Raw genomic sequence first — 27,065 nt, 5'->3', positions numbered from 1 at the left:
AAGCGGGCGGGGCGGGGCCTCTCGCGAGAGTTCGAGCTTATCGCCTTATCTCCTCGCGTGGGCGGTGTCGAGATCTCGCGAGAGCTCGTGCCGCCGGCGGGAGCATCATGGCGGCGGCGTTGACGGCGGCGCGGCGGAGGGTGATGCGAGCCGCGCTGCGGCCGCGCGCGGTGAGTGACCAATCAGAACCCGATCCGCCGTCTACCGGGCCCCGCCCCCGGCGGTTCCCGCTGATTCCCGCCCGTTCCCGCCGGTTCCCGCCGATTCCCGCCGCACCGACGGCGTGTGATTGGCTGGCGCGCCGGCGGGGGCCGGGCGGCCACCGGGAGGGGCGGGACGTGGAAGCGGCGGACCGGGCTCTGATTGGTTATCCTGGGGGTGTGGCGCTGTTCCACGAGTGCTGATTGGCTGGAACTCGCAGGGTGTGTGGGAGGGGCAGCGCTCCGAGCTGTGATTGGCTGATATTTCTGGGAGGGGCGGTGCCTTGGGCGGAACCATTGTGGGGTCGTCAAAGGGGGGTCGGGCGTGGCCAAAGGGAGTCCGGAGTGGGGGGGTTGGGGGGGTCTGGGGGGGGTCCCGGGCAGGAAATTCCCTCGGGAAATCCCCAGGACCCCCCAAACCACCCCCATGCGAAATTTAATTAACACTTTTTTAATCAATGAGGCGTTTTTTGAGCTGTCCTGAACCATTGGAGGGGGGATTCTCTGCTGCTGTTTTGGGGAGGGGGCTCTGAACCCTTTTGGGGGAGGTCCTGTGGCCTTTTGGGGTCTCTCCCCCACCCCAATTCCCGGGACCCCTCCGGTTCCAGGTGTGGATTCCTCAGGCCGGGATTTCCCACGCTGTGGAACAGCTCCACCTCCCCTCCGTGAGTGCCCCGCCCCACCAAAAAAAAATCCCACCCACCCCAAAAAATCCCAACCCCGCCCCAAAATCCCATCACCCTAAAATCCCACCCTCCCCCAAAAAATTAGATCCACCCAAAATCCACCCCCAAAAAATCCCATCCCCAAAATCCCCCAAAAAATTTTCACCCCTCCCCTAAATCCCACCCCAAAATCTCACCCCCAAAAATCCCAACCCCCCTCAAAATCCCCCCCAAACCCCCCCCAAAAAATCCCATCCCCCCAAAAAACCTCACCCAAACCCCAAATTTTGGGGGTTAAACCCCCAAAAAACCCAGTTTTTTGTTAATTGTTCCATTTTCTCTTCCCCCCTTCACAGCAACGCAGCATCGTGAGTACCCCAAAAATCCCCTGGGGAGCCCCAAAAATCAGTGGGGGGGCTTAGAAACACGAGGGGATCCCAAAAATCATGGGGAGGTTGCAAAAAAGCGTTGGGGGCACCCCAAAAATCATTGGGATGGGGGTAAAAAATTATGGGAGGAGCCCCAAAAATGAAGAGGGGAGACCCCAAAATCAGCAAAGGGGGGGGGGGTCCCAAAAATCGCTGTGGGAGGGTCCAAAAATCACCAGGGGGGTTCCAAAAAGAACTGGGGGGGTCCAAAAATCACCTGGGGGAGGCCCCAAAAATCACTGGGCGGGGTCCAAAAATCACCTGGGGGGGCCCAAAAAATCACTGGGGGGGGTCCAAAAATCACCTGGGGGGGGCCCCAAAATCGCTGGGGGGGGTCCTAAAAATCACCTGGGGGGACCCCAAAAATCATCTGGGAGGACCCCAAAAAATCACCTGGGAGGACCCCAAAAATCACTGGGAGGGGGTCATAAAAATCACCTGGGGGGACCCAAAAATCACCTGGGAGGGGTCCCCAAAAATCACCTGGGGGGGGCCCAAAAATCACTGGGGTGACCCCAAAAATCACCTGGGAGGGGTCCCCAAAAATCACCTGGGGGGGTCCAAAAATCACCTGGGGTGACCCCAAAAATCACCTGGGGGGGGATCCTAAAAATCACCTGGGAGGGCCCAAAAATCGCTGGGGGGATCCCAAAACCCCCAAATTTTCCCAATTTTTTTGGGGAAAAATCGGGGAAAATTGGGAAAAGGGGGGGGGGAGGGGACAGCAGGGAGGGGCTGGGGGGGGGTGAGGGGATCCCCAAATTTTGGGGTCCCCCCCTCAGCCCCCCCCAGCCAAGTACGGGGGCCGGCACACGGTGACGCTGATCCCCGGTGATGGCATCGGCCCCGAGCTCATGCTGCACGTCAAGGAGGTGTTCAGGTGTGTGCCACGCCCCCAAATATGCAAATGAGGGAGGGGAAATATTAATTAATCTCTTAGAAGCGTGATTAAGTTCATACGGTGTGGAAATGAATCAGTGGGATTAGGAATTAGCAGCAAAAAGTGGAAATGGAGCCCCTGGAATTGAGCCCAAAATGGAGGAACTGATCCCAAAATATGCAAATGAGGGAGGAAAAAATTAATTAATTTCTTAGAAGTGTGATTAAGTTCATACGGTGTGGAAATGAATCAGTGGGATTGGGAATGAGCAGCCAAAAGTGGAAATGGAGCCTCAGAAATTGGTGAATTGAGCCCAAAATGGAGGAATTGACCCCAAAATATGCAAATGAGGCATAAAAAAATTAATTCGTTCTTAAAATATGGAAATGAAGCGGTGGAGTTGGGAATTGACGCCTCAAAAGGGGAAATGGAGCCCCAAAAGTTGGAATTAAGTGTGGAAATGGAGCCCCAGAAACTTCTGAATTGAGCCCAAAATGGAGGAACTGACCCCAAAATATGCAAATGAGGGCCAGAAAGATGTAATTAATTCTTAAAAGTGTAATGAAGTCCATACAGTGTGGAAATGAATCAGTGGAATTGGAAATGAGCCCCCAAAAGTGGAAATGGAGCCTCAGAAATTGAGCCCAAAATGGAGGAACTGACACTAAAATATGCAAATGAGGGGGGTTAAGCAATCAAGTATTTACATATGCAAATGAAGCCGTGAAATTGGGCACTGGGTGACACTGGGAGACATTGGGGGATATTTGGGTGACATTGGGGCAACATTTTGGGGACTTTGGTGTCATTGGGGTGAGGTCTTGGAGACATTTGGGCGACAACTGGGGACATTTGGGTGACATTTTGGGGACATTTGGGTGAAATTTGGGAGATGTTTGGGTGACATTTGGGTGATATTTGGGGTGACATTTTGAGGACATTTGGGGGACATTTGGATGAGATTTGGGGTGACATTTTGGGGACATTTGGGGTCATTTTGGTGACATTTTGGTGACATTTCGGTGGCATTTGGGTGACATTTAGGGGGGACATTTGGGTGTTCATTTAAAGAGACGTAGGGACATTTGGGGTGGCATTAGGCTGATATTGGAATGACATTTTGGGGACATTTTGGTTCCATTTGGTTCAATTTTGGTGCCATTTCCTGCCATTTTGGCACCATTTACTTCCATTTTATTCCATTTTGGCACCATTTGGTTCAATTTTTTGCTGTTTTAGCACCGTTTTGGCACCATTTGGTTCCATTTTGGTGCCATTTGCTGCCATTTTGGCGCCATTTTGGTTCCATTTTTTCCCATTTTGGCGCCATTTTGGTTCCCTTTGGTTCAATTTTGGTGCCGTTTGCTGCCATTTTGGCGCCATTTTGGTTCCATTTGGTTCTATTTTGGCACCATTTTGGCACCATTTTTTGCCATTTTTTGCCATTTTGGCACAATTTTTTGCCATTTTTTGCTATTTTGGCGCCATTTTTTGCCATTTTTTGCCATTTTTTGCCGTTCTGTCGCCCCAGGCATGCCTGTGTCCCCGTGGATTTCGAGGAGGTTCGGGTGAACTCGGAGGCGCCCGAGGACGACGTCCAGAACGCGATCACGGCCATCCGGCGCAACGGCGTGGCGCTCAAGGGTCAGGCCTGGCCTAAACCCCAGCTGGGCCTAAGCTGGGCCTAAACCCCGGAGCTGGGCCTAAACTGGGCCTAAATCCCAAATCTGAGCCTAAATCCCAGAGCTGAGCCTAAGATGGGCCTAAACCCCAGAGCTCAGCCTAAGATGGGCCTAAACCCTGAGCTGAGCCTGCAGCTGGGCCTAAACCCCGAGCTGGGCCTAAGATGGGCCTAAACCCCAGAGCTGAGCCCAAAGCTGGGCCTAAATCCCAAACCTGAGCCCAAATCTGAGCCTGAATCCCAAAGCTGAGCCTAAATCCCAGAGCTGAGCCCAAAGCTGGGCCTAAATGACAAAATCTGAGCCTAAATCCCAAACCTGAGCCTAAATCCCAATTCTGAGCCTAAATCCCAAATCTGAGCCCAAATCTGAGCCTAAATCCCAATTCTGAGCCTGAATCCCTAATCTGAGCCTAAATCCCAGAGCTGAGCCTAGAGCTGGGCCTAAATCACAAAATCTGAGCCCAAATCTGAGCCTAAATCCCAATTCTGAGCCTGAATCCCAATTCTGAGCCTAAATCCCAAAGCTGAGCCCAAAGCTGAGCCTGAATCCCAAAGCTGACACTAAATCCCAAAATCTGAGCCCAAATCTGAGCCTAAATCCCAAATCTGAGCCCAAAGCTGATCCTAAATCCCAAATCTGAGCCCAAACCTGAGGCCAAATCTGTTCCTGAATCCCCGAATGTGATCCTAAATCTGATCCCAAATCTGATCCTAAATCTCCTCAAAATCCCCAAACCTGATCTGAAATCAGCTCCAAAACCCCCCAAAATCTCCCGCAAATCTCCCAAAATCCCCAAAATCTCCCCCAAATCTCCCAAAATGCCCCAAATCCCCCCAAAATCCCCCCAGTCCCCGCTCTGACCCCGTTTTCCCCCCAGGGAACATCGAGACCAACCACAACCTCCCCCCCAGCCACAAATCCCGCAACAACCTCATCAGGTCAGTGCTGGGCGGGGTTTGGGGGGCTCATTTGCATAATCGGGGGCTCATTTGCATAATTTGTGGGTTGATTTGCGTGTTTCGGGGTTCATTTGCATGCTTTGGGGGTTTCTTGCATGTTTTGGGGGTTCATTTGCATGTCTTGGGGGTTTGATTGCATGTTGGGGTTCATTTGCATGTTTTGGGTGTTGATTTGCATGTTTTGGGGCTCATTTGCATAGTTTGGGTTCGGTTTGCATGTCGGGGCTCATTTGCATGTTTTGGGTGTTGATTTGCATGTTTTGGGGCTCATTTGCATGACTTGGGGGTTCATTTGCCTGTCCTCGGGGTTTGATTGCATGTTGGGGTTCGTTTGCATGTTTTGGGTGTTGATTTGCATGTTTCGGGGTTCATTTGCATAGTTTGGGTGTTGATTTGCATGTTTTGGGGCTCATTTGCATGTCTTGGGGCTTCATTTGCCTGTCCTGGGGGTTTGATTTCATTTTGGGGTTCATTTGCATGTTCTGGGTGTTGATTTGCATGTTTTGGGGCTCATTTGCATAGTTTGGGTTCGGTTTGCATGTCGGGGTTCATTTGCATGGTTTGGGTGTTGATTTGCACACCTGTGGGGTCGATTTGAATGTTTTGGGAGTTCATTTGCATGTTTTGGGTGTGATTTGCGTGTTTTGGGGTTCATTTGCATAATTGGCTGTTGATTTGTGTATTTGGGGGTTCTTTGCATATTTTAGGGTTTTATTTACACATTTTGGGGTCCATTTGTGTGTTTTGGGATTGATTTGCCTATTTGAGGGATCCATTTCCATGTTTTGGGGTCAATTTGCATGCCTGGGGGTTAATTTGCATATTCAAGGATTCATTTGCCTATTGGTGGGTCCATTTCAACATTTTGGGGGTCGAGTTGTCTTTTTAAGGTATTTGATTATTTTGGGGGCTTCCCTGCATATTTTAGGGGTTTATTTGCGCTCTAGTAAGTTCACATGAATATTTTGGGGGTCGATTTGCATATTTTTGAATCTCATTTGCATATTTTGGGCCCTGCCAGGACCAGCCTGGATCTCTACGCCAACGTCATTCACTGCCAGAGCCTGCCCGGGGTGGAGACGCGGCACCGGGACATCGACATCCTCATCGTCAGGGAGAACACCGAGGGCGAGTACAGCTCCCTGGAGCACGAGGTGCGCCCCAAAAACACCCGAAATCGCCCCAAAAACAGCCCCAAAATCATCCCAAAAATAACCACAAAATACCCCAAAATCACCCCAAAAATCCCCCCAAAAATACCCCAAACCATCCTCATCGTCAGGGAGAACACCGAGGGCGAGTACAGCTCCCTGGAGCACGAGGTGCGCCCCAAAAACACCCGAAACCGCCCCAAAAACACCCCAAAATCACCCCAAAAATCACCCCAAAAACAGCCAAAAAATCACCCCAAAAACAGCCTAAAAATACCCCAAACCATCCTCATCGTCAGGGAGAACACCGAGGGCGAGTACAGCTCCCTGGAGCACGAGGTGCGCCCCAAAAACACCCGAAATCGCCCCAAAAACAGCCCCAAAATCATCCCAAAAATAACCACAAAATACCCCAAAATCACCCCAAAAATCCCCCCAAAAATACCCCAAACCATCCTCATCGTCAGGGAGAACACCGAGGGCGAGTACAGCTCCCTGGAGCACGAGGTGCGCCCCAAAAACACCCGAAACCGCCCCAAAAACACCCCAAAATCACCCCAAAAATCACCCCAAAAACAGCCAAAAAATCACCCCAAAAACAGCCTAAAAATACCCCAAACCATCCTCATCGTCAGGGAGAACACCGAGGGCAAGTACAGCTCCCTGGAGCACGAGGTGCGCCCCAAAAACACCCGAAATCGCCCCAAAAACACCCCCAAAATACCCACAAAATCACCCCAAAAACACCCAAAAAATACCCCCAAAATACCCCAAAAATCACCCCAAAAACACCCCCAGAAACACCCCAAAAACAGCCAAAAACACCCCCAAAAACACCCCCAGAAACACCCCAAAAATACCCCAAACCATCCTCATCGTCAGGGAGAACACCGAGGGCGAGTACAGCTCCCTGGAGCACGAGGTGCGCCCCAAAACCACCCAAAAAATACCCCAAAAACACCCCCAGAAACACCCCAAAACCACCAAAAAAATCACCCCAAAAACACCCCCAGAAACAGCCCAAAAACACCAAAAAATCACCCCAAAAACCACCCCAAAAACACCCCCAGAAACACCCCAAAATACCCCAAACCATCCTCATCATCACGGAGAACATCGAGGGCAAGTACAGCTCCCTGGAGCACGAGGTGCGCCCCAAAAACACCCGAAATCGCCCCAAAAACACCCCCAAAATACCCCAAAAATCACCCCAAAAACACCCCCAGAAACACCCCAAAAACAGCCAAAAACACCCCCAAAAACACCCCCAGAAACACCCCAAAAATACCCCAAACCATCCTCATCGTCAGGGAGAACACCGAGGGCGAGTACAGCCCCCTGGAGCACGAGGTGTGCCCCAAAAACACCCGAAATCACCCCGAAAACACCCCCGAAATCACCCCAAAAACATCCCAAAAACACCCCCAGAAACATCCCAAAAACAGCCAAAAAATACCCCCAAAACCACCCCAAAAATACCCCAAAAATACCCCAAAAACACCCCCAAAAAAAACCCAAAATCACCCCAAAAATACCCCCAAAAACACCCCCAAAAACACCCAAAAATCACCCCAAAAACACCCCCTGAAACACCCCCAAAAACACCAAAAAAATACCCCCAAAATACCCCCAAAATCCACCCCAAAACCAGCACAGAATATCCCAAATGCCCCCAAAATCAGCCTGGATGTGATGCCCCACGTATGCCCCGCCCTGTTGTGATGTAACACCCGTGCCCAACCTTGTTGTGATGTCCACACCTTTGCCCCGCCCTGTTGTGATGTCATTCCTGGGGGTGACATAATGCCTGTGCCCTGCCCTGTTGTGACGTCACACCTTTTGCCCCGCCCTGTTGTGACGTCACACCTTTTGCCCCGCCCTTTTGTGATGTCACACCCATGTCCCGCCCTATTGTGATGTCACACCTGTGCCCCGCCCTGTTGTGATGTCATACCTGTGATGCCATGCCCATGCCCTGCACTGTTGCCGATGCCCCGCCCCGTTGTGATGTCACACATGTGCCCCACCCTGTTGTGACATCACACCCGTGCCCCGCCCTATTGTGATGTCATTCCTGGGAGTGATGCCACACCCATGCCCCACCCTGTTGCCGACGCCCCGCCCTGTTCTGATGTCACAGCTTGGCCCCGCCCTGTTGTGATGTCACACCCATTACCCACGCGTTGTGACGTCACACCCGTGCCACGCCCTGTTGTGATGTCACACCCGTGCCCTGCCCCGTTGTGATGTCATACATTTGCCCCGCCCGGTTGTGACATCACATCCTGTTGTGATGTCACACCCGTGCCCCGCCCTGTTATGACGTCACCCCTGTGCCCTGCCCCGTTGTGATGTCATACATTTCCCCCACCCTGTTGTGACGTCACATCCGTGCCCGGTCCTGTTGTGATGTCACACATCCACCCCGCCCTGTTGTGACGTCACACCCATGCCCCGCCTTGTTGTGACGTCACACATCCACCCCGCCCGTTGTGATGTCATCCATTTGCCCCGCCCTGTTTTGACATCACACATCCACCCCGCCCTGTGGTGACATCACCCCCGCACCCCGCCCCGTTTTGACATCACTCCCATGCCCCGCCCTGTTGTGACGTCACACCTTTGCCCCGCCCCGTTGTGACGTCACCCCCGTGCAGAGCGTGGCGGGCGTGGTCGAGAGCCTCAAGATCATCACGGCCGGGCGCTCGCGCCGCATCGCCCACTACGCCTTCGGGCTGGCCCGCGCCGCCGCGCGCCGCAGCGTCACCGCCGTGCACAAGGCCAACATCATGTACGGCACAGGGGGGCTGGGGGGCCAAAGAGGGGGCTTGGGGGGTCCTAAAGGGGAGTTTCGGGGTCCTAAAGGGGGTCTAGAAGGGGTTTGGGGGGTCCAGGAGGGGGTTTGGGGGGTCCTAAAGGAGTTTGGGGGGACCCAAAGGGGGCTTGGGGGGTCCTAAAAGGGGTTTGAGGTTCTGGAGGGTGTCCAGAAGGAGTTTGGGGGGGTCCCAAAGAGGTGCTGGGGGTTCTGGAGGGGGTCCTTGGTGGTTTTTGGGGGGTCCAGAAGGGGGTTTGGGGGGTGCCAAAGGGGATTTGGGGGTCCTAAAGGAGGGTTTGATGTTCTGGAGGGGGTCCAGAAGGAGTTTTGGGGGTCCTAAAGGGGGTTTGGGGGTCCTAAACGAGGGTTTGAGGTTCTGGAGGGGGTCCAGAAGGGGTTTGGGGGGTCCTAAAGGGGCGTTTGAGGTTCTGGAGGGGGTCTAGAAGGGGTGTGGGGGGTCCAGGAGGGGGTTTGGGGGGTCCTAAAGGGGATTTGGGGGGTCCCAAATGGGGCTTGGGGGGTCCTAAATGGGGTTTGGGGGGATCCCAAAGGGAGTTTGGGGCGTCCTAAATGGGGTTTGGGGGTGCTAAAGGGGGTTTAGGGGGTCCCTAAGGGGGGTTTGGGGGGTCCCAAAGGGGCGTTTGAGGTTCTGGAGGGTGTTCTTGGTGGTGTTTGGGGGGTCCTAAAGGGGGTTTGGGGGGTCCCAAAGGGGGGGTTGAGGTTCTGGAGGGTGTCCAGAAGGAGTTTGGGGGGTCCCAAAGAGGTGCTGGGGGTTCTGGAGGGGGTCCCTGGTGGTTTTTGGGGGGTCCTAAGGGGGGTTTGGGGGATCCTGAATCCTCCTGAACGCTGGGAAATTGGGGGACAGGGCTGTTCCTGCAGTACTGACTGGGATCCCAGATTTTTTTGGGGGGGTCACCCTGTATTTTTGGGGTCTCACCCCACAGGAAATTGGGGGACGGGGCTGTTCCTGCAGTGCTGAGTGGGATCCCATATTTTTTGGGGGTCACCGTGTATTTTTTTGGGGGTATCACCTCCCATATCACCCCAGGAAATTGGGGACGGAGCTGTTCCTGCAGTGCTGGCCGGGTTCCCATATTTTTTGGGGGTCACCCTGTATTTTTTGGGGGTCCCACCCCTGTGTCCCCACAGGAAATTGGGGGACGGGCTGTTCCTGCAGTACTGAGTGGGTTCCCATATTTTTTGGGGGTCACCCTGTATTTTTTGGGGGTCTCACCCCACAGGAAACTGGGGGACGGGCTGTTCCTGCAGTGCTGCCAGGAAGTGGCGGCCGAGTACCCCGAGATCACCTTCCGCAGCATGATCGTGGACAACACCACCATGCAGGTGTGACCCCGCCCCGAACCCCCAAAAACCCCCAAAAACCCCCAAAACTCCCCCCAAAACCCCTTCCCAGTGCTCCCAGTAAGCGCAGTGTGCCCTCCCTGCCCAGCTGGTGTCGCGGCCCCAGCAGTTCGATGTGATGGTGATGCCCAACCTGTACGGGAACATCGTCAACAACGTCTGCGCCGGGCTGGTGGGGGGACCCGGGCTGGTGCCGGGGGCCAACTACGGCCACGACTACGCCGTGTTTGAAACCGTGGGTCTGGGGGGGAAAAAATGGGGGTCTGGGGGGGAAAAATGGGGGTCTGGGGGGGAAACCGGGGGTCTGGGGGGGTAAAAATGGGGTCTGGGGGGGAAATGGGGGTCTGGGGGGGCTTTGGGGGTCCTTTGGGGGGGAAAATGGGGGTCTGGGGGGTAAAAATGGGGGACACAACTACGGCCACGACTACGCCATGTTCGAAACTGTGGGTCTGGGGGGGAAACAGGGGTCTGGGGGGGTAAAAATGGGGTTCTGGGGGCTATGGGGGTCCTTTGGGGGGCACTGGGAGCACTGGGTGGGACTGGGGGTCCCTGAGGGCTGTTACTGGGGGGCACTGGGTGGTTATGGGGGGTTACTGGGAGCACTGGGCGGCTACTGGGGGCACTGGGCTGTTACTGGGTGGTTACTGGGAGCACTGGTTGGTCACTCAGAGGGCTGGTTTTGGGGTCACTGGGAGGTCACTGGGAGGTCACTGGGGGGTCACTGGGGGTCACTGGGGGGTCACGGGGGGGTCGCTGGGCGGGGCTCTCACGGCGGCGCCCCCCAGGCCACGCGGAACACGGGCAAGAGCATCGCCAACCGCAACATCGCCAACCCCACGGCAGCGCTGCTGGCGGCCTGCATGATGCTGGACCACCTCAAGTGGGCGGGGCTTAGCGACAGGGGGCGGGGCTAACCCGGGAGGGGGTGGGGTTAACCCGGGAGGGGGTGGGAACACCTGGAGGGGGCGGGGCTCACCTGGAAAGGGGTGGGAACACCTGAGAGGGGTTGGGAGCAACTGGGAGGGGGTGGGGCTTAAAAAGGTGTCGGGGGTCCCCAAAAAGGGGTGGGGCTTTAAAAAGGGTGGGGCTTTAAAAGGGGTGGGGGGTTTCCCAAAAAGGGGTGGGGCTTTAAAAGGGGTGGGGCTTTAAAAGGGGTGTGGCTTGCCCTGGTGGGAGTGGCTGTTAAAGGGGCACGGCCCAGGTGGTGAGGATCCCATTGGAGGAGCTGGGTGAGGGGGCGGAGCCTGAGGGGGTGGAGCCTCGGTGTACACCAGTAAGGGGCGGGGCTTCACCTCTAGGGTTGGGTGTGGCTCGCTGATGTGGGCGTGGCCCATGTTTGCCCCGCCCCCAGGCTGCACAACCACGCCTCCACCATCCGTAAGGCCGTGCTGGCCTCGCTGGACGACCCCCGGGTAAGCCCCGCCCTCACCTGCCCAAGGGGCGTGGCCCTAAACCTGGGGGCGTGGCCACAACCCCCACTCTCACCTGCCCAAGGGGTGCGGCCCCATACAAGTGGGCGTGGCCATGCGCCTGCCTGATGGCTGCGGCCCCACCCCTTTGTGGGCGTGTCCGTGACGTGGCCCCGCCCCCAGACGCACACGCCGGACATCGGGGGCCAGGGCACGACGTCGGGGGCGGTGCAGAGCATCATCGGGCACCTGCCGCGGGGCTGAGCCGGACACACGGACAGCGGGGCGGGGACGGACACCGGGACAGCCCCGGGAACGGCCCCGGGAACCCCCCCAGAACGGCCCCGGGAACCCCCCCAGAACGGCCCTGGGAACCCCCAGAACGGCCCTGGCACCCCAAAACACCCCCAAGAACATCCCAGAACACCCCCAGGACCACAGACCTGACACCCCAAAACACCCCCAAGACCCCAAAACATCCCCAAGAACCCCCAGAACACCCCCAGGACCCCCCAGGACCACAGACCTGACACCCCAAAACACCCCCAAGACCCCAAAACATCCCCAAAAACCCCCAGAACACCCCTAGAACCGCACACCTGACATCCCCAGGATCCCCAGGACCGCACACCTGACACCCCCAGAACACCCCTAGGACCCCAAAACACCCCCAAGTCCCCCCAAAACACCCCTGGGACCCCAAAACACCCTCAAGAACCCCCAGAACACCCCTAGGACCGCACAACGCCCCCAGGACCGCACACCTGACACCCCCTGGACCCCCCCAAAAACATTCCCAGGACCCCAAAAGCACCTCCAGGACCACAAAACAGTCCAGGGACCCCAAAAGCACCTCCAGGACCCCCCCAAAAACATTCCCGGGATGCCCCCAAACACCCCCAGGACCCCAAAGCACCTCCAGGATTCCAAAACACCCCCGGGACCCCCCCAAAACATTCCCAGGATCCCAAAGCACCTCCAGGACCACCCCCGTGACACCCCCAGAACACCCCCGGGACCCCAAAAGCACCTCCAGGACCCCAAGGCCCCCCCAGGACCACAGACCTGGGACCCCAAAGCACCCCTGGGACCCCCCAAAGCACCCCCAGGACCTTTAGGACCACGATGCCCCCCCCAAGGGACCCCAACTCTGCTCTGGGACACCCCCAGGAGCCCCCACCAAACACCCACGAGACCCAAAACGCCTCCAGGAGCCCCCCGGGACCCCCAAAATCATCTCTGGGAACCCCCCCAAGGACCACAGCGCACTCCAGGGTCCCACCACGAGCCCCCCAAACCCCCATGGGACCCCAATAAAAACCCCAGGACCACCAGGAGCACCCCAAAACCCCCACAGGACCCCAAAAAACATCCCAGGACCACCAGGAACCCCCCACAGGACCCCAATAAAAACCCCAGGACCACCAGGAGCCCCCCAAACCCCTCACAGGACCACCAGGAGCACTCATAAAACCCCAAAAAACACCCCAGGACCACCAGGAGCACCCCAAAACCTCCACAGGACCTCAATAAATACCCCCAGGACCACCAGGAGCCCCCCACAGGACCCCATTAAACACCTCAGGACCACCAGGAGCACCCCAAATCCCCCACAGGACCACCAGGAACCCCCCAAATCCCCCACAGGACCACCAGGAACCCCCACAAGACCCCAATAAACACCCCAGGACCACCAGGAGCCGCCTGTGGTTTATTGGGGAGGTGGGCGTGTCTGGGGGCGGGGCCAAGGGTGCTGCAGGGGGGCTCGAAGGGCAGCGTGGGACCCCCCAAAGAACAGCCCAGGAACCCCCCCAGGACCCCAATGAACACCTCAGGACCACCACAAACCCCCCCCAAAAGACCCCAATGAACACCCCAGGAACCCCCAAACCTCCCCCCCAAGAGGACCCCAAAAAACACCTCAGGAAGCCCCCAACGCCCCCCCCCCCAGGACCCCAATAAACGCCCCAGTACCCCCTGAACCCCCGTGGTTTATTGAGGCGGTGGGCGGGGCTATGGGCGGAGCCAGGAGTGCTGCAGGCACTGCCGGGCCATGATGGAACACCCCAATGAATACACCCGTGGTTTATTGAGGCGGTGGGCGGGGCCAGGGCTGCTGCAGGCACCGCCGGGCCATAATGGGACCCCCAATAAAGACACCCGTGGTTTATTGAGGCGGTGGGCGGGGCTGGGGGCGGGGCCAGGGATAGTGCAGGAACTGCTGGGCCGTGACCCCCAGCATGGGACCACCCCAATAAACACACTCATGGTTTATTGAGGCGGTGGGCGGGGCTATGGGCGGGGCGAGGGCTGCTGCAGGCACTGCCGGGCCATGATGGAACACCCCAATGAATGCACCCGTGGTTTATTGAGGCGGTGGGCGGGGCCAGGGGTGCTGCAGGCACTGCCGGGCCATAATGGGACCCCCAATGAACGCACCCGTGGTTTATTGAGGCGGTGGGCGGGGCTGGGGGCGGGGCCAGGGGTGCTGCAGGCACTGCCGGGCCATGATGGAACACCCCAATGAACGCACCCGTGGTTTATTGAGGCGGTGGGCGGGGCTATGGGCGGAGCCAGGGGTGCTGCAGGCACTGCCGGGCCGTGGCGCGCCGGGCGGGCTCGAAGGCCAGCATGGGCCGCAGGAAGCGCGCGAAGGCGGCCGCCGGCCCCCGCGGCCACTCGTATTTCTCCTGCAGCACCGCCCGCAGCCCCCACGGCCGCAGGTGCCGGATGTGCCGCAGCTCACCTGGAAAGGGGCGGGGTCAGGGGCGGGGCCGGCGGGGGGACACGCCCACACGTGGGTAATGCATGCAAACCCAGAAGGGGAAGGGGCAGGGAGGATCCTGGCACCGCCCCTTGTGAAGGGTGTGGTCAGAACATGCCCCAAAACGGTGACCACGCCCCTTATTATGATCAGGACATCCCAATGATGAGGTGGCCCCGCCCCTTATAGGTGTGGTCAAGACATGTCCCGAAACTGTGGCCCCACCCTAATCCTAATGAAGGGTGTGGTCAAGACATCTCCCAATTCAGAGGGGACCCCACCCCAATTAAGGGTGTGGTCAGGATGTGACCACGCCCTTTACGATGGGGGTAGTCAGGACACGCCCCTCCGCTCATGGGTGGGGCTATAAATGACAAACCCCACCCCATCCCCAGCCCATGCCCTTGCTGAACTCAAGCCCCACCCCCTTTCCTGTGACCACACCCCCTATGGGTATGACACCACCTCCGCCCCTTCATTTGCATAACCCCACCTTGTCCCACCCCCACCACACATTTATGGCCACACCCAGCCCTTAACCCCGCCCCCAGGTGCCCTGCCCGGCCACACCCCTCCCTGGCCACGCCCCCGGCCCCGCCCTCACCTCTCCTGTTGAAGAACTCTCGTGAGTAGCGCCCGCCCAGGGCCACGTGCCGCGGGATCTCCCCCAGCAGCTCGATCACGTGCGCGATGTGGTCTGCGGGCAACGTCGGACACGCCCCTTTTAGCCACGCCCACCCCCTAGTTCAATCCCCTTTAGCCACGCCCACCCCTCAGATTCAATCTCTTTTAGCCATGCCCACCCCACTGGTTCAATCCCTTCTCCTCACCCAACCCCTACATGGGGGTGTTCACTTGGCCACGCCCCCCTGGTGAACCCCCCAGTCCATTGGCTGCCACACCATGGTGGCTCCACCCACTTATTAGCCACACCCCTTGTTTGAAACCCCATCTCCAATGGCCACGCCTCTTAGGTCAGGCCACACCCCTTTAGCTCTCTATTGGCTCTCAGACACCACACCCCTTTTTAGAGCCTTGTTTGGGGAGGTCCCGCCCACATGTGCCACACCCCTGCCCATCCCCGAGGCCACACCCAGCCTCGAGACCACGCCCACCCAGTGGCCACACCCACATCATGCCACACCCATTGACAAGACCACGCCCACCCCTGGCCCCGCCCACCCAGTGGCCCCGCCCACCCCGTGGCCCCGCCCACCCTCGTCCCGGCTGTACTCCTCCCCCGAGTGCGGCTCGAACAGGTAATCGCCCGTGGCCAGCTCGAACGCCTGTGGGGGGAAATGGGGAGGGTCTGGGGGGGCCTTGGGAACCCCCTCCCCACATTGGGGACCATCGGAGCCCCCTCCCCACATTGGGGACCATCGGAGCCCCCTCCCCTCCATGGGGGCCACCAGAGCCCCCTCCCCACTATGGGGACCATCTGAGCCCCTTCCCCACATTGGGGTCCATGGCAGCCCCCTCCTCACCATGGGGGCCATGGGAACCCCCTCCCCACATTGGGGGCCATCTGAGCTCCCTCCCCACATCAGGGGCCATGGGAACCCCCTCCCCTCCATAGGGGACCCTCTGAGCCCCCTCCCCTCCATGGGGGCCACCAGAGCCCCCTCCTCCCCTCCATGGGGGCCATGGGAACCCCCTCCTCACCATGGGGACCATCAGAGCCCCCTCCCCACATTGGGGTCCATGGGAACCCCCTCCCCACTATGGGATCCATCAGGGCCCCCTCCCCTCCATGGGGGCTACCAGAGCCCCCTCCCCACTATGGGATCCATGGCAGCCCCCTCCCCACATTGGGGTCCATGGGAACCCCCTCCTCACCCTGGGGTCCCTGGGCAGCCCCTCCCTACCCTGGGATCCATCAGAGCCCCCTCCCCACTATGGGATCCATCAGAGCCCCCTCCCCTCCATGGGGGCCACCAGAGCCCCCTCCTCACCCTGGGGTCCCCGGGCAGCCCCTGCCCCCCCGGGGGTCCCCGGGCGCCCCCTCCCCACCCCAGGCCCCCTCACCATGCAGGCCGTGCTCCAGATGTCGGCGGGGGGGCCGTACCCCGCCCCCAGCAGCACCTCCAGGGCCCGGTACTGCCGGGTCTGGATGTCCTCGGTGAAGTGTTTGTGCTGGGGGGCACGGGGGGGTCACCCCTGACCCAAAACAGCCCCAGGTACCCAAAAACAGCCCCTGACCCACACAAACACCCCCAGACCCAAAAACATCCCCTGACCCAAAACACCCCCAGAACCCACACAAACACCCCCAGAACCCACACAAACACCCCCAGACCCAAAACACCCCCAGAACCCACACAAACACCCCCAGACCCAAACCCCCCCAAACCCAAACCCCCCCCAGACCCAAAACCACCCCCAAAACCCAAAACCACCCCCAAAACACCCCCAGACCCAAAACACCCCCGAACCCACTCAACCCCCCCAACCCCACACGAACACCACCAAACCCTCACCCCCAGTGACCCCCCCAGTCCCCCCCAGTCCCTCCCAGTCCCTCCCAGTTCCCCCCCAGTCCCTCCCAGTCCCTCCCAGTCCCTCCCAGTCCATCCCAGTCCCCCCCAGTCCCTCCCAGTCTCCCCCAGTCCCTCCCAGTCCCTCTCAGTCCATCCCAGTTCCCTCCCAGTTCCCTCCCAGTCCCCCCCAGTCCCTCCCAGTCCTTCCCAGTCCCTCCCAGTTCCCTCCCAGTCCATCCCAGTCCCTCCCAGTCCCCCCCAGTCCCTCCCAGTCCCTCCCAGTCCCTCCCAGTCCATCCCAGTCTCACCACCCAGCAGCCGTTGCCCAGGTCGGCGATTTTGATTCGCAGCCTGGGGGCAGCTCGGGGGTCCAGGGGGTTCTCCTGCCCCCCCGGCAGCCCCCCCTCACCTGCAGGGGACACTGGGGGCGTTGGGGACACACCTGGGACCCCCAGTGCCCCCCCAGTGCCCCCCAGTGCCCCCCCAGTGTCCCCCAGTGCCCCCCAGTGCCCCCAGTGTCCCCCAGTGCCCCCAGTCCAAATTCCCACCCCAACCCCAAGCGGCCCCTCCAGACCCCCCCAACCCTAAAATCCCCCCAAATCCACCCAAAATGCCCCTCCAGACCCCAAATTCCCCCCAAATTCCACCTCTAGACCCCCCCAATCCCAAATATCCCCCAAATCCACCCAAATTCTCTCTCCAGACCCCCTCAAACCCCAAATTCCCCCTCCAGACCCCCCCTAACCCCAAATTCCCCCCAAACCCCCACCCAAAATGCTCCTCCAGACCCCAAATTCCCCCCAAATTCCCCTTCTAGAGCCCCCCCAAACCCCCACCCAAAATGCCCCTCCAGACCCCAAATTTCCCCCAAATCCACCCCAAATTCCCCCTCTAGACCTCCCCAACCCCAAATATCCCCAAAATGCCCCTCCAGACCTCAAATTCCCCCCAAATTCCCCCCAAACCCCCACCCAAAATTCCCCTCCAGACCCCAAATTTCCCCCAAATACAACCCAAATTCCACCTCTAGACCTCCCCAACCCCAAATATCCCCAAAATCCTCCTCCAGACCCCAAATTCCACCCCAAATTCCACCTCTAGACCCCCCCAACCCCAAATTTCCCCCAAACCCCCACCCAAAATGCCCCTCCAGACCCCAAATTCCCCCCAAATTCCCCCCAAATTCCCCCTCTAGACCCTCCCCCAACCCCAAATATCCCCCAAATCCACCCCAAAATGCTCCTCCACACCCCAAATTCCCCCTAAATTCCCCCTCTAGACCCTCCCTCCTACCCCAAATTCCCCTCAAACCCCCACCCAAAATGCTCCTGCAGACCCCAAATATCCCCCAAACCCCCACCCAAAATGCCCCTGCAGACCCCAAATTCCCCCCAAATTCCACCTCTAGACCGCCCCCAACCCCAAATTCCCCCCAAACCCCCACCCAAAATGCTCCTCCAGACCCCAAATTCCCCCCAAATTCCCACCCAAAATGCTCCTCCAGACCCCAAATTTCCCCCAAATCCACCCCAAATTCCCCCTCTAGACCCCCCCCAACCCCAAATTCCCCCCAAAGCCCCACCCAAAATGCCCCTCCAGACCCCAAATTCCCCCTAAATTCCCCCTCTAGACCCTCCCCCAACCCCAAATATCCCCCAAATCCACCCCAAAATGCTCCTCCAGACCCCAAATATCCCCCAAACCCCTACCCAAAATGCCCCTCCAGACCCCAAATTCCCCCCAAATTCTCCCCAAATTCCCCCTCCAGACCCCCCCCAACCCCAAATATCCCCCCCAAACCCCCCCCCAGCACTGACCCAGGGTTTTGGGGAGCCCCTCGGAGCCCCCCGAGATGAGGGAGCCCGAGGTGGGGGTGAAGAGCGAATCCGAGGCCGAGCTGGGGCTGGGGGGGCGGCGGGGGGGGGGTCCCGGGGAGCCCCCCGAGAATCCATCGCTGGAGCCCCCCCCCCCCGCGGGCAGCGTGTGCACCCCCGAGGACGAGGCCCCGCTCGGGGGGCTCCCCCCAAACTCCTCCGGGGGGGTTTCTGCAGCAGGAGGAAAGAGAAATCTGAGAGCCCCCCCTCAAAACAGACAAAATTCACACCCAAAATTCACACCCAAAATTCATCCCAAAAGTTCACACCGAAAATTCATCCCAAAAATTCACACCAAAAAATCACACCGAAAATTCACATCCCAAAAATTCACACCGAAAATTCACACCGAAAATTCACACCCCAAAAATTCACACCCCAAAAATTCACACACCAAAAATTCACACCGAAAATTCACTCCCAAAATTCATCCCAAAAATTCACACCGAAAATTCACATCCTAAAAATTCACATCCAAAAATTCACGCCAAAAATTCATACCAAAAATTCACACCTCAAAACCCCCCTCAAAACAGACACAGAAAAGTTCACACCGAAAATTCACCCCAAAAATTTACACCTCAACCCCCCCCAAAAATTCCCACCCCAAAAATTCACACCGAAAATTCACTCCCAAAAATTCACACCCACAACAAATTCACACCTCAACCCATCCCCCAAAATTTCACACCCGAAATTTCATCCCAAAAATTCACACCTCAAACCACCCCCTCAAAACAAGCACAGAAAAATTCACACCGAAAATTCACATCCCAAAAATTCACACCCCGAAAATTCACACCTCAAACCCCTCCAAAAAAATTCACCCCAAAAATTCCCTCCCAAAAATTCACACCCCAAAAATTCACATCCCAACAAATTCATCCCAAAAATTCACACCTCAAACCACCCCCTCAAAACAAACACACAGACAGACAGACAAATTCACCCCGAAAATTCACACCCCAAAAATTCATCCCAAAAATTCACACCCAAAAATTCACACACCGAAAATTCGCACCAAAAAATTCATCCCAAAAATTCACACCTCAAACCCCCCCCAAAAATTCACATCTAAAAATTCACCCCAAAAATTCACACCTCAAATCCCCCCCCCAAAACAAATACACACTGACAGACAGACAGACAAATTCACCCCGAAAATTCACACCCGAAAATTCACCCCAAAAATTCACACCTCAAACCCTTCCCCTCAACAAATTCAACCCAAAAATTCACCCCAAAAATTCACACCCCAAAAAATTCATCCCAAAAATTCACACCTCAAAAATTCACACCAAAAATTCACACCTCAAACCCCCCCAAAAAATTCACACCCAAAAATTCACACCCAAAAATTCACACCTCAAACCACCCCCTCAAAACAAACACAGACAGACGGACAGACAAATTCACACCGAAAAGTCACACCCCAAAAATTCACACCCCAAAAATTCCCTCCCAAAAATCCACACCCAAAAATTCATCCCAAAAATTCACATCCCAACAAATTCACCCCAAAAATTCACACCTCAAACCACCCCCTCAAAACAAACACACAGACACACAGACAAATTCACACCGAAAATTCACACCCCGAAAATTCACATCCCAAAAATTCAGCCCAAAAATTCACACCTCAAACCACCCCCAAAACAAACACAGACAGACAGACAGACAAATTCACACCAAAAATTCACCCCAAAAATTCGCACCTCAAACCAACCCCCAAGTGTCCCCAGTGTCCCCAGCAGTGTCCCCAGTGTCCCCCCCCGGCACTGACCGGTGTCACTGTCCCCAATGTCCCCCCCGGTGTCCCCAATGTCCCCCTCGATGTCCCCCCCGGCACTGACCGGTGTCGCTGTCCCCCCCAATGTCCCCCCGGTGTCCCCCCCGGCACTGACCGGTGTCGCTGTCCCCCCCAATGTCCCCAATGTCCCCCCCGGTGTCCCCAGTGTCCCCCTCAGCACTGACCGGTGTCGCTGTCGCGCAGCCGCTCCAGCTCCCTCAGTCGCTCTGCCAGGAGTTGTCGCTGTCGCCGCTGTCGCCGCCGCCGCCGGCGCCGCTGAGCCCGCGACAGCCGCTCCTGGGAGGGGACGGGTTTTGGGGGGAATCCCTCGGTTTTGGGGGAATCCCTCAATTTTGGGGAATTCCCTCAGTTTTGGGGAATCCGTCGGTTTTGGGGGTATTCCCTCGGTTTTGGGGAATTCCCTCGATTTTGGGGGGGAATCCCTCGGTTTGGGGGAATTCCCTCGATTTTGGGGAATTCCTTAGGTTTTGGGGAGAATCCCTCGATTTTGGGGGGATTCCCTCAGTTTGGGGGGGATTCCCTCGATTTTGGGGGGAATTCCCTCGATTTTGGGAGGATTCCCTCGGTTTTGGGGAGAATCCCTCGATTTTGGGGGAATCCCTGGGTTTTGGGGGGGATTCCCTCGGTTTTGGGGGGATTCCCTCGATTTTGGGGAGAATCCCTCGATTTTGGTGGAATTCCCTCAATTTTGGGGGGATTCCCTCGGTTTTGGGGGGGATTCCCTCAATTTTGGTGGAATCCCCTTGGTTTTGGGGGTCCTTAGATCGGGGGAGCTGTGATTTAGGGGGGCCAAGGGCAGACAGGTGTGCGTGCAAAACCATGCGGGGGCACACAGGGGAGCGTGCGCGGGTGTGAGGGCACACACGGGTGTGCAAGGATGGGTGAGAGAACACACAGGTGAGCAAGGACAGGTGTGCAAGGACAGGTGTGAGAGCACACACACAGGTGTGCAAGGACAGGTGAGAGAACACACACACAGGTGTGCAATGACACAGGTGAGCACACACAGATGAGCACACCCGGGTGACCACACAGACACAGGTGTGCAAGGACAGGTGTGAGCACACCCAGGTGTGCAATGACACAGGTGAGCACACACACACACACCCCCAGGTGAGCACACCCAGGTGTGAGCACACACACACACACATGCGCAATGACACAGGTGTGAGCGCACACACACACAGAGCTGTGCAATGACACAGGTGTGAGCACACCCAGGTGAGCACACACACACACAGACACACACACACCCCCAGGTGTGAGCACACCCAGGTGTGCAAGGCAGACAGGTGTGAGCACACACACACACAGGTGTGCAATGACACAGGTGTGAGCACACACACACACACCCAGGTGTGAGCACACACACACACACACACACACACACACACACACACACCCGCCCAGGTGTGAGCACACACACACACGCTCAGGTGTGCAATGACACAGGTGTGAGCACACACAAACACACAGGTGTGCAATGACACAGGTGTACACACACACACCCAGGTGTGAGCACACCTAGGTGTGCAAGGACAGGTGTGAGCACACAAACACACAGGTGTGCAATGACACAGGTGCACACACACAGGTGTGAGCACACACACACACACAGGTGTGAGCACACACACACACACACACACACACAGGTGTGAGCACACACACACAGGTGAGCACACAAACACACAGGTGTGCAATGACACAGGTGTGAGCACACACACACACACACAGGTGTGCAAGGACAGGTGTGAGCACACCCAGGTGTGCAGTGCCACTCACGGGCTCCTCCTGCGGTGCACACACACACACACACACACACACACACACAGGTGTGAGCACACACAAACACACAGGTGTGCAATGACACAGGTGAGCACACACACACACACAGAGCTGTGCAATGACACAGGTGCACACACACAGGTGAGCACACACACACACACACACACACACAGGTGCGAGCACACCCAGGTGTGCAAGGACAGGTGTGAGCACACACACACACACAGGTGAGCACACACACATGCACACAGGTGAGCACACACACACACAGGTGTGCAATGACACAGGTGTGAGCACACACACGCACACACACACAGGTGTGAGCACACACACACACACAGGTGTGCAAGGACAGGTGTGAGCACACCCAGGTGTGCAGGCCACTCACGGGCTCCTCCTGCGGTGCTGAGCTCACTGTGGACAGACAGGAGTGGGGGGGGCGGGGTCAGCCCAGGTGTGGGGATTTGGGGACCCCCCAAGCAGGGGGGGGGGGGGGCACACCTGGTCTTGGGGGGGACCAACAGGTACCTGCACACAGGGTGGATTTTGGGGTTCACCTGCACACGGGGTGGATTTTGGGGTTCACCTGCACCCCAGGATGAATTTTTGGGGTTCACCTGCACTCCTTGGGTGGATTTTGGGGTCACCTACACTCCAGGACAGGTTTTGGGGAGTTCCTGCCTTCCAGGGGATGGATTTTGGGGTATCAGCCTCACAGATTTTGGAGTTCCCTTCCCCCACGGATGGATTTTGGGGTTCCCTCCCCCTAGGGATGGACTTTGGGGTACCTGCCCCACCCCATTGATGCATTTTGGGGTTCCCTCCCCCCGGGGATGGGTTTTGGGGTACCTGCACTGTGGGGATGGATTTTAGGGATCCCTGCCCACCATGGGATGGATTTTGGGGTTCCCCACTCCCCAGGGATATATTTTGGGGTACCTGCCCCGCAGATTTTGGGGTCCCTGCTGTATTTTGGGGTGTCCCCCCCATCTATCACTGTGTTTTTGGGGTACCCTCCCCAGGGATCCATTTCGGGTTACCCCCTGTATTTTGGGGTGTCCCCCCCATCTATTGCTGTGTTTTGGGGTACCTGCCCCGCAGATTTTGGGGTACCCTACCCGGGGATCTATTTCGGGGTCCCTGCTGTATTTTGGGGTGTCCCCCGCCATGTAATGCTGTGTTTTTTGGGGTACCCTCCCCAGGGATCTATTTTGGGGTGTCCCCCCCACCTATCCCTGTGATTTTTGGGGTACCTGCCCCGCCGATTTTGGGGGATCTATTTCGGGGTCCCTGCTGTATTTTGGGGTGCCCCCCTCCCATCTATCCCTGTGATTTTGGGGTACCTGACCCGCAGATTTTGGGGTCCCTGCTGTATTTCGGAGTGCCCCTCCCCCCACCCATCCCTGTGATTTTGGGGTACCCTCCCCAGGGATCCATTTCGGGTTACCCCCTGTATTTCGGGGTGCCCACCCCATTTATCGCTGCGATTTTGGGGTACCTGCCCTACATATTTTGGGGTACCCTCCCCAGGGATCTATTTTGGGGTGCCCCCTCCCATTTATCCCTGCGATTTTGGGGTACCTGCCCCGCGGGGGGGGCCGTGGCCCCGCGCCCACTGCGCCGCCTGCGCCGCCAGGTGCCTCAGGTAGGGCTGGGGCACGCACACGAGGACGTTCTCGGGCTTGATGTCCGTGTGGATGATCTTGCACTTGGTGTGCAGGTAATCCAGGCCCTCCAGCACCTGCAACCGCACCCCAAAACATCGCGGGGGACACCCCAAAACATCGGGGGGGGAAGCCCCAAATATTGGGGAGGGACACCCCAAAATATCGGGAGGGGAAGCCCAAAATATCGGGGGGGAAGCCCAAAATATCGCGGGGGACACCCCAAAATATCGGGGGGGGAAGCCCCAAAATATCGGGAGGGACACCCCAAAATATCGGGAGGGAAAGCCCAAAATATCGGGGGGGGACAACCCAAAATATCGGGGAGGGAAGCCCCAAAATATCGGGAAGGGAAGCCCAAAATATCGGGAGGGGAAGCCCCAAAATATCGGGAGGGGAAGCCCAAAACATCGGGAGGGGGACACCCCAAAATATCGGGAGGGGAAGCCCAAAATATCGGGGGGAACACCCCAAAATATCGGGAGGGGAAGCCCAAAATATCGGGGGGGGACACCCCAAAATATCGGGGGGGGAAAGCCCCAAATATCGGGGGGGAAGCCCCAAAATATCGGGGGGGGAAGCCCCAAAACATCGCGGGGAACACCCCAAAATATCGGGGGGGGAAGCCCCAAAACATCGCGGGGAACACCCCAAAATATCGGGGGGGGAAGCCCCAAAACATCGCGGGGAACACCCCAAAATATCGGGGGGGGACACCCCAAAATATCGGGGGGGGAAGCCCAAAACATCGGGAGGGACAGCCCAAAATATCGGGAGGGAACCCCAAAATATCGGGGAGGGGCTCTCTGTGAAGTCCTAGGGAGGGGTTTGGGGGTCTCTGTGAAGCCCCAGGGAGGGTTTTGGGGTCCCCCCGTACCTGCCGCACGATGCTCTTGACGCAGGGCAGGGGCAGCCCCTGGTAGTTGGATTTGATGATCCAGCGCAGCAGCTGCTGCCCCAGCACCTCCAGCACCATGCAAACATCTTGGGGGGGGCGGGGGGCGGGGGCAGTCAAGGAACCCCCAGAAAAACCCTGGGACCTTCCCCAACCCCCCCCCAAAAAAAAAACTCGGGGTACCCGCCCCGACCCCCCCAAAAAAGGATACGGACGCCGTTGACGCCCGAAATCTTGAAGTCATCGATGAGCTGCACGATGTTCTCCCGCTTGGGGTCGCTGGGGTCCGAATCCCGCACCTGAGGCACGGGGGGGGGTCACGGGGTGGATTTTGGGGGGTTTGGGGTCCCTGGTTTTTGGGGGGGCCGGGGGCACTCACACATTTCAGCAGTTTGATCTCATCCAGAGCCGTCTCCGTGTATTGGGGGGCGCTTTTCACCACCTTCAGCGCCACGAAGCGTTTCCTCCTGCCCAAAGGAAAGCAAAGGGGGGGAACCCCCGGCCGCGCCCCCCCCCAAAAAAAAAATAAAATAAAATTCCAGGGAGCCCCCCCCAAAACCCTGAACCCCCCCCACACACCCACCCTCAGGGTGTCCCCGCACTCACCGCAGGTCCCAGCAGAGCCACACGGTGGAGAAATGGCCCCAGCCCAGCTTGCGAACCACGTGGTAGCGCCCGTGGAAAAGGTCCCCGATCCGAACCGGGTAATACCCGCCTGGGGAGGGGCCGGAATTGTCACTCTGGGGTTCGGGGACCCCCCCCAGAACAGCCCCGAAAGGAGCGGGGTGTCCCCACCTTTGCAGTAATCGCGGGGATCCTCCTGCTCGCCCTCGTCGGAGCCCAGCAGGGACTCGGGCAGCGATGGCGGCGCCGGGGGGGGGTCTGGGGACGCCTCGCCGGGGGGGCTGGGGGTCCTGAGGGATGGGGGGGGGACAGCAAAGCTGAGACCCCCCCCCATGGCCGGGCCAGAGACCCCCAGGGCCCAGCACAGCCCGACTTTGGACCCCTCCCCAAAATCTGGAACCTCCGGGGGTCTCCTCTCTGCCACCCCCTCCCCAAAATCTGCTCCCTTCAGGGGTCTCTTCTCTGTCACCCTCTCCCCAAAATCTGGAACCTTCGGGGGTCTCGTCTGGAACCTTCGGGGGTCTCCTCTCTGCCACCCCCTCCCCAAAATCTGCTCCCTTCAGGGGTCTCTTCTCTGTCACACTCTCCCCAAAATCTGGAACCTTCGGGGGTCTCCTCTGGAACTTTCAGGGGTCTCTTCTCTGCCACCCCCTCTCCAAACTCTGCTCCCTTTGGGGGTCTCTTCTCTGCCTCCCTCTCCCCAAATCTGGAACTTTCAGGGGTCTCTTCTCTGCCACCCCCTCCCCAAAATCTCGAACTTTCAAGGGTCTCCTCTCTACCACCCCCTCCCCAAAATCTCGAACTTTCAAGGGTCTCCTCTCTACCACCCCCTCCCCAAAATCTCGAACTTTCAAGGGTCTCCTCTCTGCTTCCCTCTGCCCAAAATCTGGAACCTTTGGGGGTCTCCTCTGGAACCTTCGGGGGTCTCTTCTCTACCACCCCCTCCCCAAAATCTGCTCCCTTCGGGGGTCTCCTCTCTGCCCCCCCCTCCCCAAAATCTGCTCCCTTCGGGGGTCTCCTCTCTGCCCCCCCCTCCCCAAAATCTGCTCCCTTCTGGGGTCTCTTCTCTGCCTCCCTCTCCCCAAAATCTGCTCCCTTTGGGGGTCTCTACCACCCCCTCCCCAAAATCTGCTCCCTTCGGGGGTCTCCTCTTTGCCCCCCCCATACCTGGTCCCTTCGGGGGTCTCCCCCATGCTTGGGGCGGGGGGGTCCCAGGGTGGTCCCACAGCACCAAAGGAGCCGGGAATGGTCCCAGGGGAGCGCTGGGAGGCCCCAGAGGCCCCCCCGAGCTGTGGGGGGGGGCAGGTGCGGGGCATTCTGGGCCATCACCCCCCCAAAATAGAAATGACCTCAAGGGCCCCCGGCCCCGCGGGGCTAAAAATAGCCCTGGAGGGGGAGGGGCAGCTCGGAATGTCCCCCCCCCAGCCCCTAAAAAGGGGGGGGCTCTGCTCGTGTGTGTGTGTCCCCCTCCCCATTCTGGGTAAGGGTCGTGGCCCCGCTGACCCCCCCCTCCCCCTCACCTTGGGGGTGCTTTGGGTTTTTTGTCCTTTTTTGCGTTTTCTCCTTCTCCTGACGTGATCTGAGGAGGGGATTTGGGGGTCACGGGGATGTGGGGGGGGGG

At 58.1% G+C, this 27,065-nt stretch overlaps 2 protein-coding genes and 1 long non-coding RNA gene across 10 annotated transcripts; 1 reads left to right on the top strand and 2 right to left on the bottom strand.

The window, feature by feature from the left end:
* The first annotated feature begins 16 nt into the window (after nt 1-16).
* On the top strand, nt 17-12,562 carry IDH3G (isocitrate dehydrogenase (NAD(+)) 3 non-catalytic subunit gamma). Of its 5 annotated transcripts, XR_011678235.1 has the most exons (15): nt 17-170; nt 809-865; nt 1,222-1,233; nt 2,076-2,173; nt 3,705-3,817; nt 4,733-4,793; nt 5,836-5,968; nt 8,623-8,756; nt 10,022-10,124; nt 10,231-10,377; nt 10,928-11,022; nt 11,494-11,554; nt 11,735-11,901; nt 11,946-11,966; nt 12,040-12,562. XR_011678235.1 is itself a non-coding variant. In XM_071421097.1 (13 exons), the coding sequence occupies exons 1-13, from the start codon at nt 108-110 to the stop codon at nt 11,813-11,815; spliced, it is 1,158 nt and encodes a 385-aa protein (XP_071277198.1). In that variant the 5' UTR covers nt 17-107; the 3' UTR covers nt 11,816-11,905. The 5 variants fall into 5 exon arrangements, 1 of the variants encoding a protein (XP_071277198.1); XR_011678234.1 differs by having other exon boundaries at nt 11,735-11,884; nt 11,931-12,562; XR_011678236.1 differs by lacking the exon at nt 11,946-11,966 and having other exon boundaries at nt 11,735-11,897; nt 12,205-12,562.
* Nucleotides 3,769-4,721, bottom strand: LOC139587160 (uncharacterized). Of its 4 annotated transcripts, XR_011678240.1 has the most exons (4): nt 4,504-4,683; nt 4,107-4,441; nt 4,003-4,056; nt 3,911-3,925 (listed from the first exon to the last, which is right to left on the bottom strand). It is a non-coding gene; the product is annotated as an uncharacterized lncRNA (long non-coding RNA). The 4 variants fall into 4 exon arrangements; XR_011678237.1 differs by lacking the exons at nt 3,911-3,925; nt 4,003-4,056 and adding an exon at nt 3,769-3,900 and having other exon boundaries at nt 4,070-4,441; nt 4,504-4,680; XR_011678239.1 differs by lacking the exon at nt 3,911-3,925 and having other exon boundaries at nt 3,939-4,056; nt 4,504-4,721.
* A 374-nt stretch (nt 12,563-12,936) lies between the features above and the next one.
* On the bottom strand, nt 12,937-25,980 carry SRPK3 (SRSF protein kinase 3). Its single transcript, XM_071421095.1, has 15 exons — nt 25,616-25,980; nt 25,427-25,535; nt 25,200-25,287; nt 25,032-25,119; nt 24,803-24,909; nt 23,843-24,002; nt 22,650-22,675; nt 20,641-20,752; nt 18,610-18,837; nt 17,101-17,201; nt 16,341-16,448; nt 15,532-15,601; nt 14,920-15,012; nt 13,506-14,297; nt 12,937-13,076 (listed from the first exon to the last, which is right to left on the bottom strand). Exons 1-14 carry the CDS (start codon nt 25,776-25,778, stop codon nt 14,113-14,115), a joined length of 1,638 nt encoding a protein of 545 aa, XP_071277196.1. The 5' UTR covers nt 25,779-25,980; the 3' UTR covers nt 12,937-13,076; nt 13,506-14,112.
* Between the last annotated feature and the right edge of the window lie 1,085 nt (nt 25,981-27,065).

The sequence above is a fragment of the Agelaius tricolor genome, unplaced genomic scaffold, assembly GCF_023055355.1.
Source record: "Agelaius tricolor isolate 1412-34295 unplaced genomic scaffold, bAgeTri1.0.p SCAF_186, whole genome shotgun sequence".
Lineage (NCBI taxonomy): Eukaryota > Metazoa > Chordata > Aves > Passeriformes > Icteridae > Agelaius > Agelaius tricolor.
The sequence above is the reverse complement of the archived record's forward strand: the minus strand, read 5'-3'. Positions and strand labels throughout refer to the sequence as shown.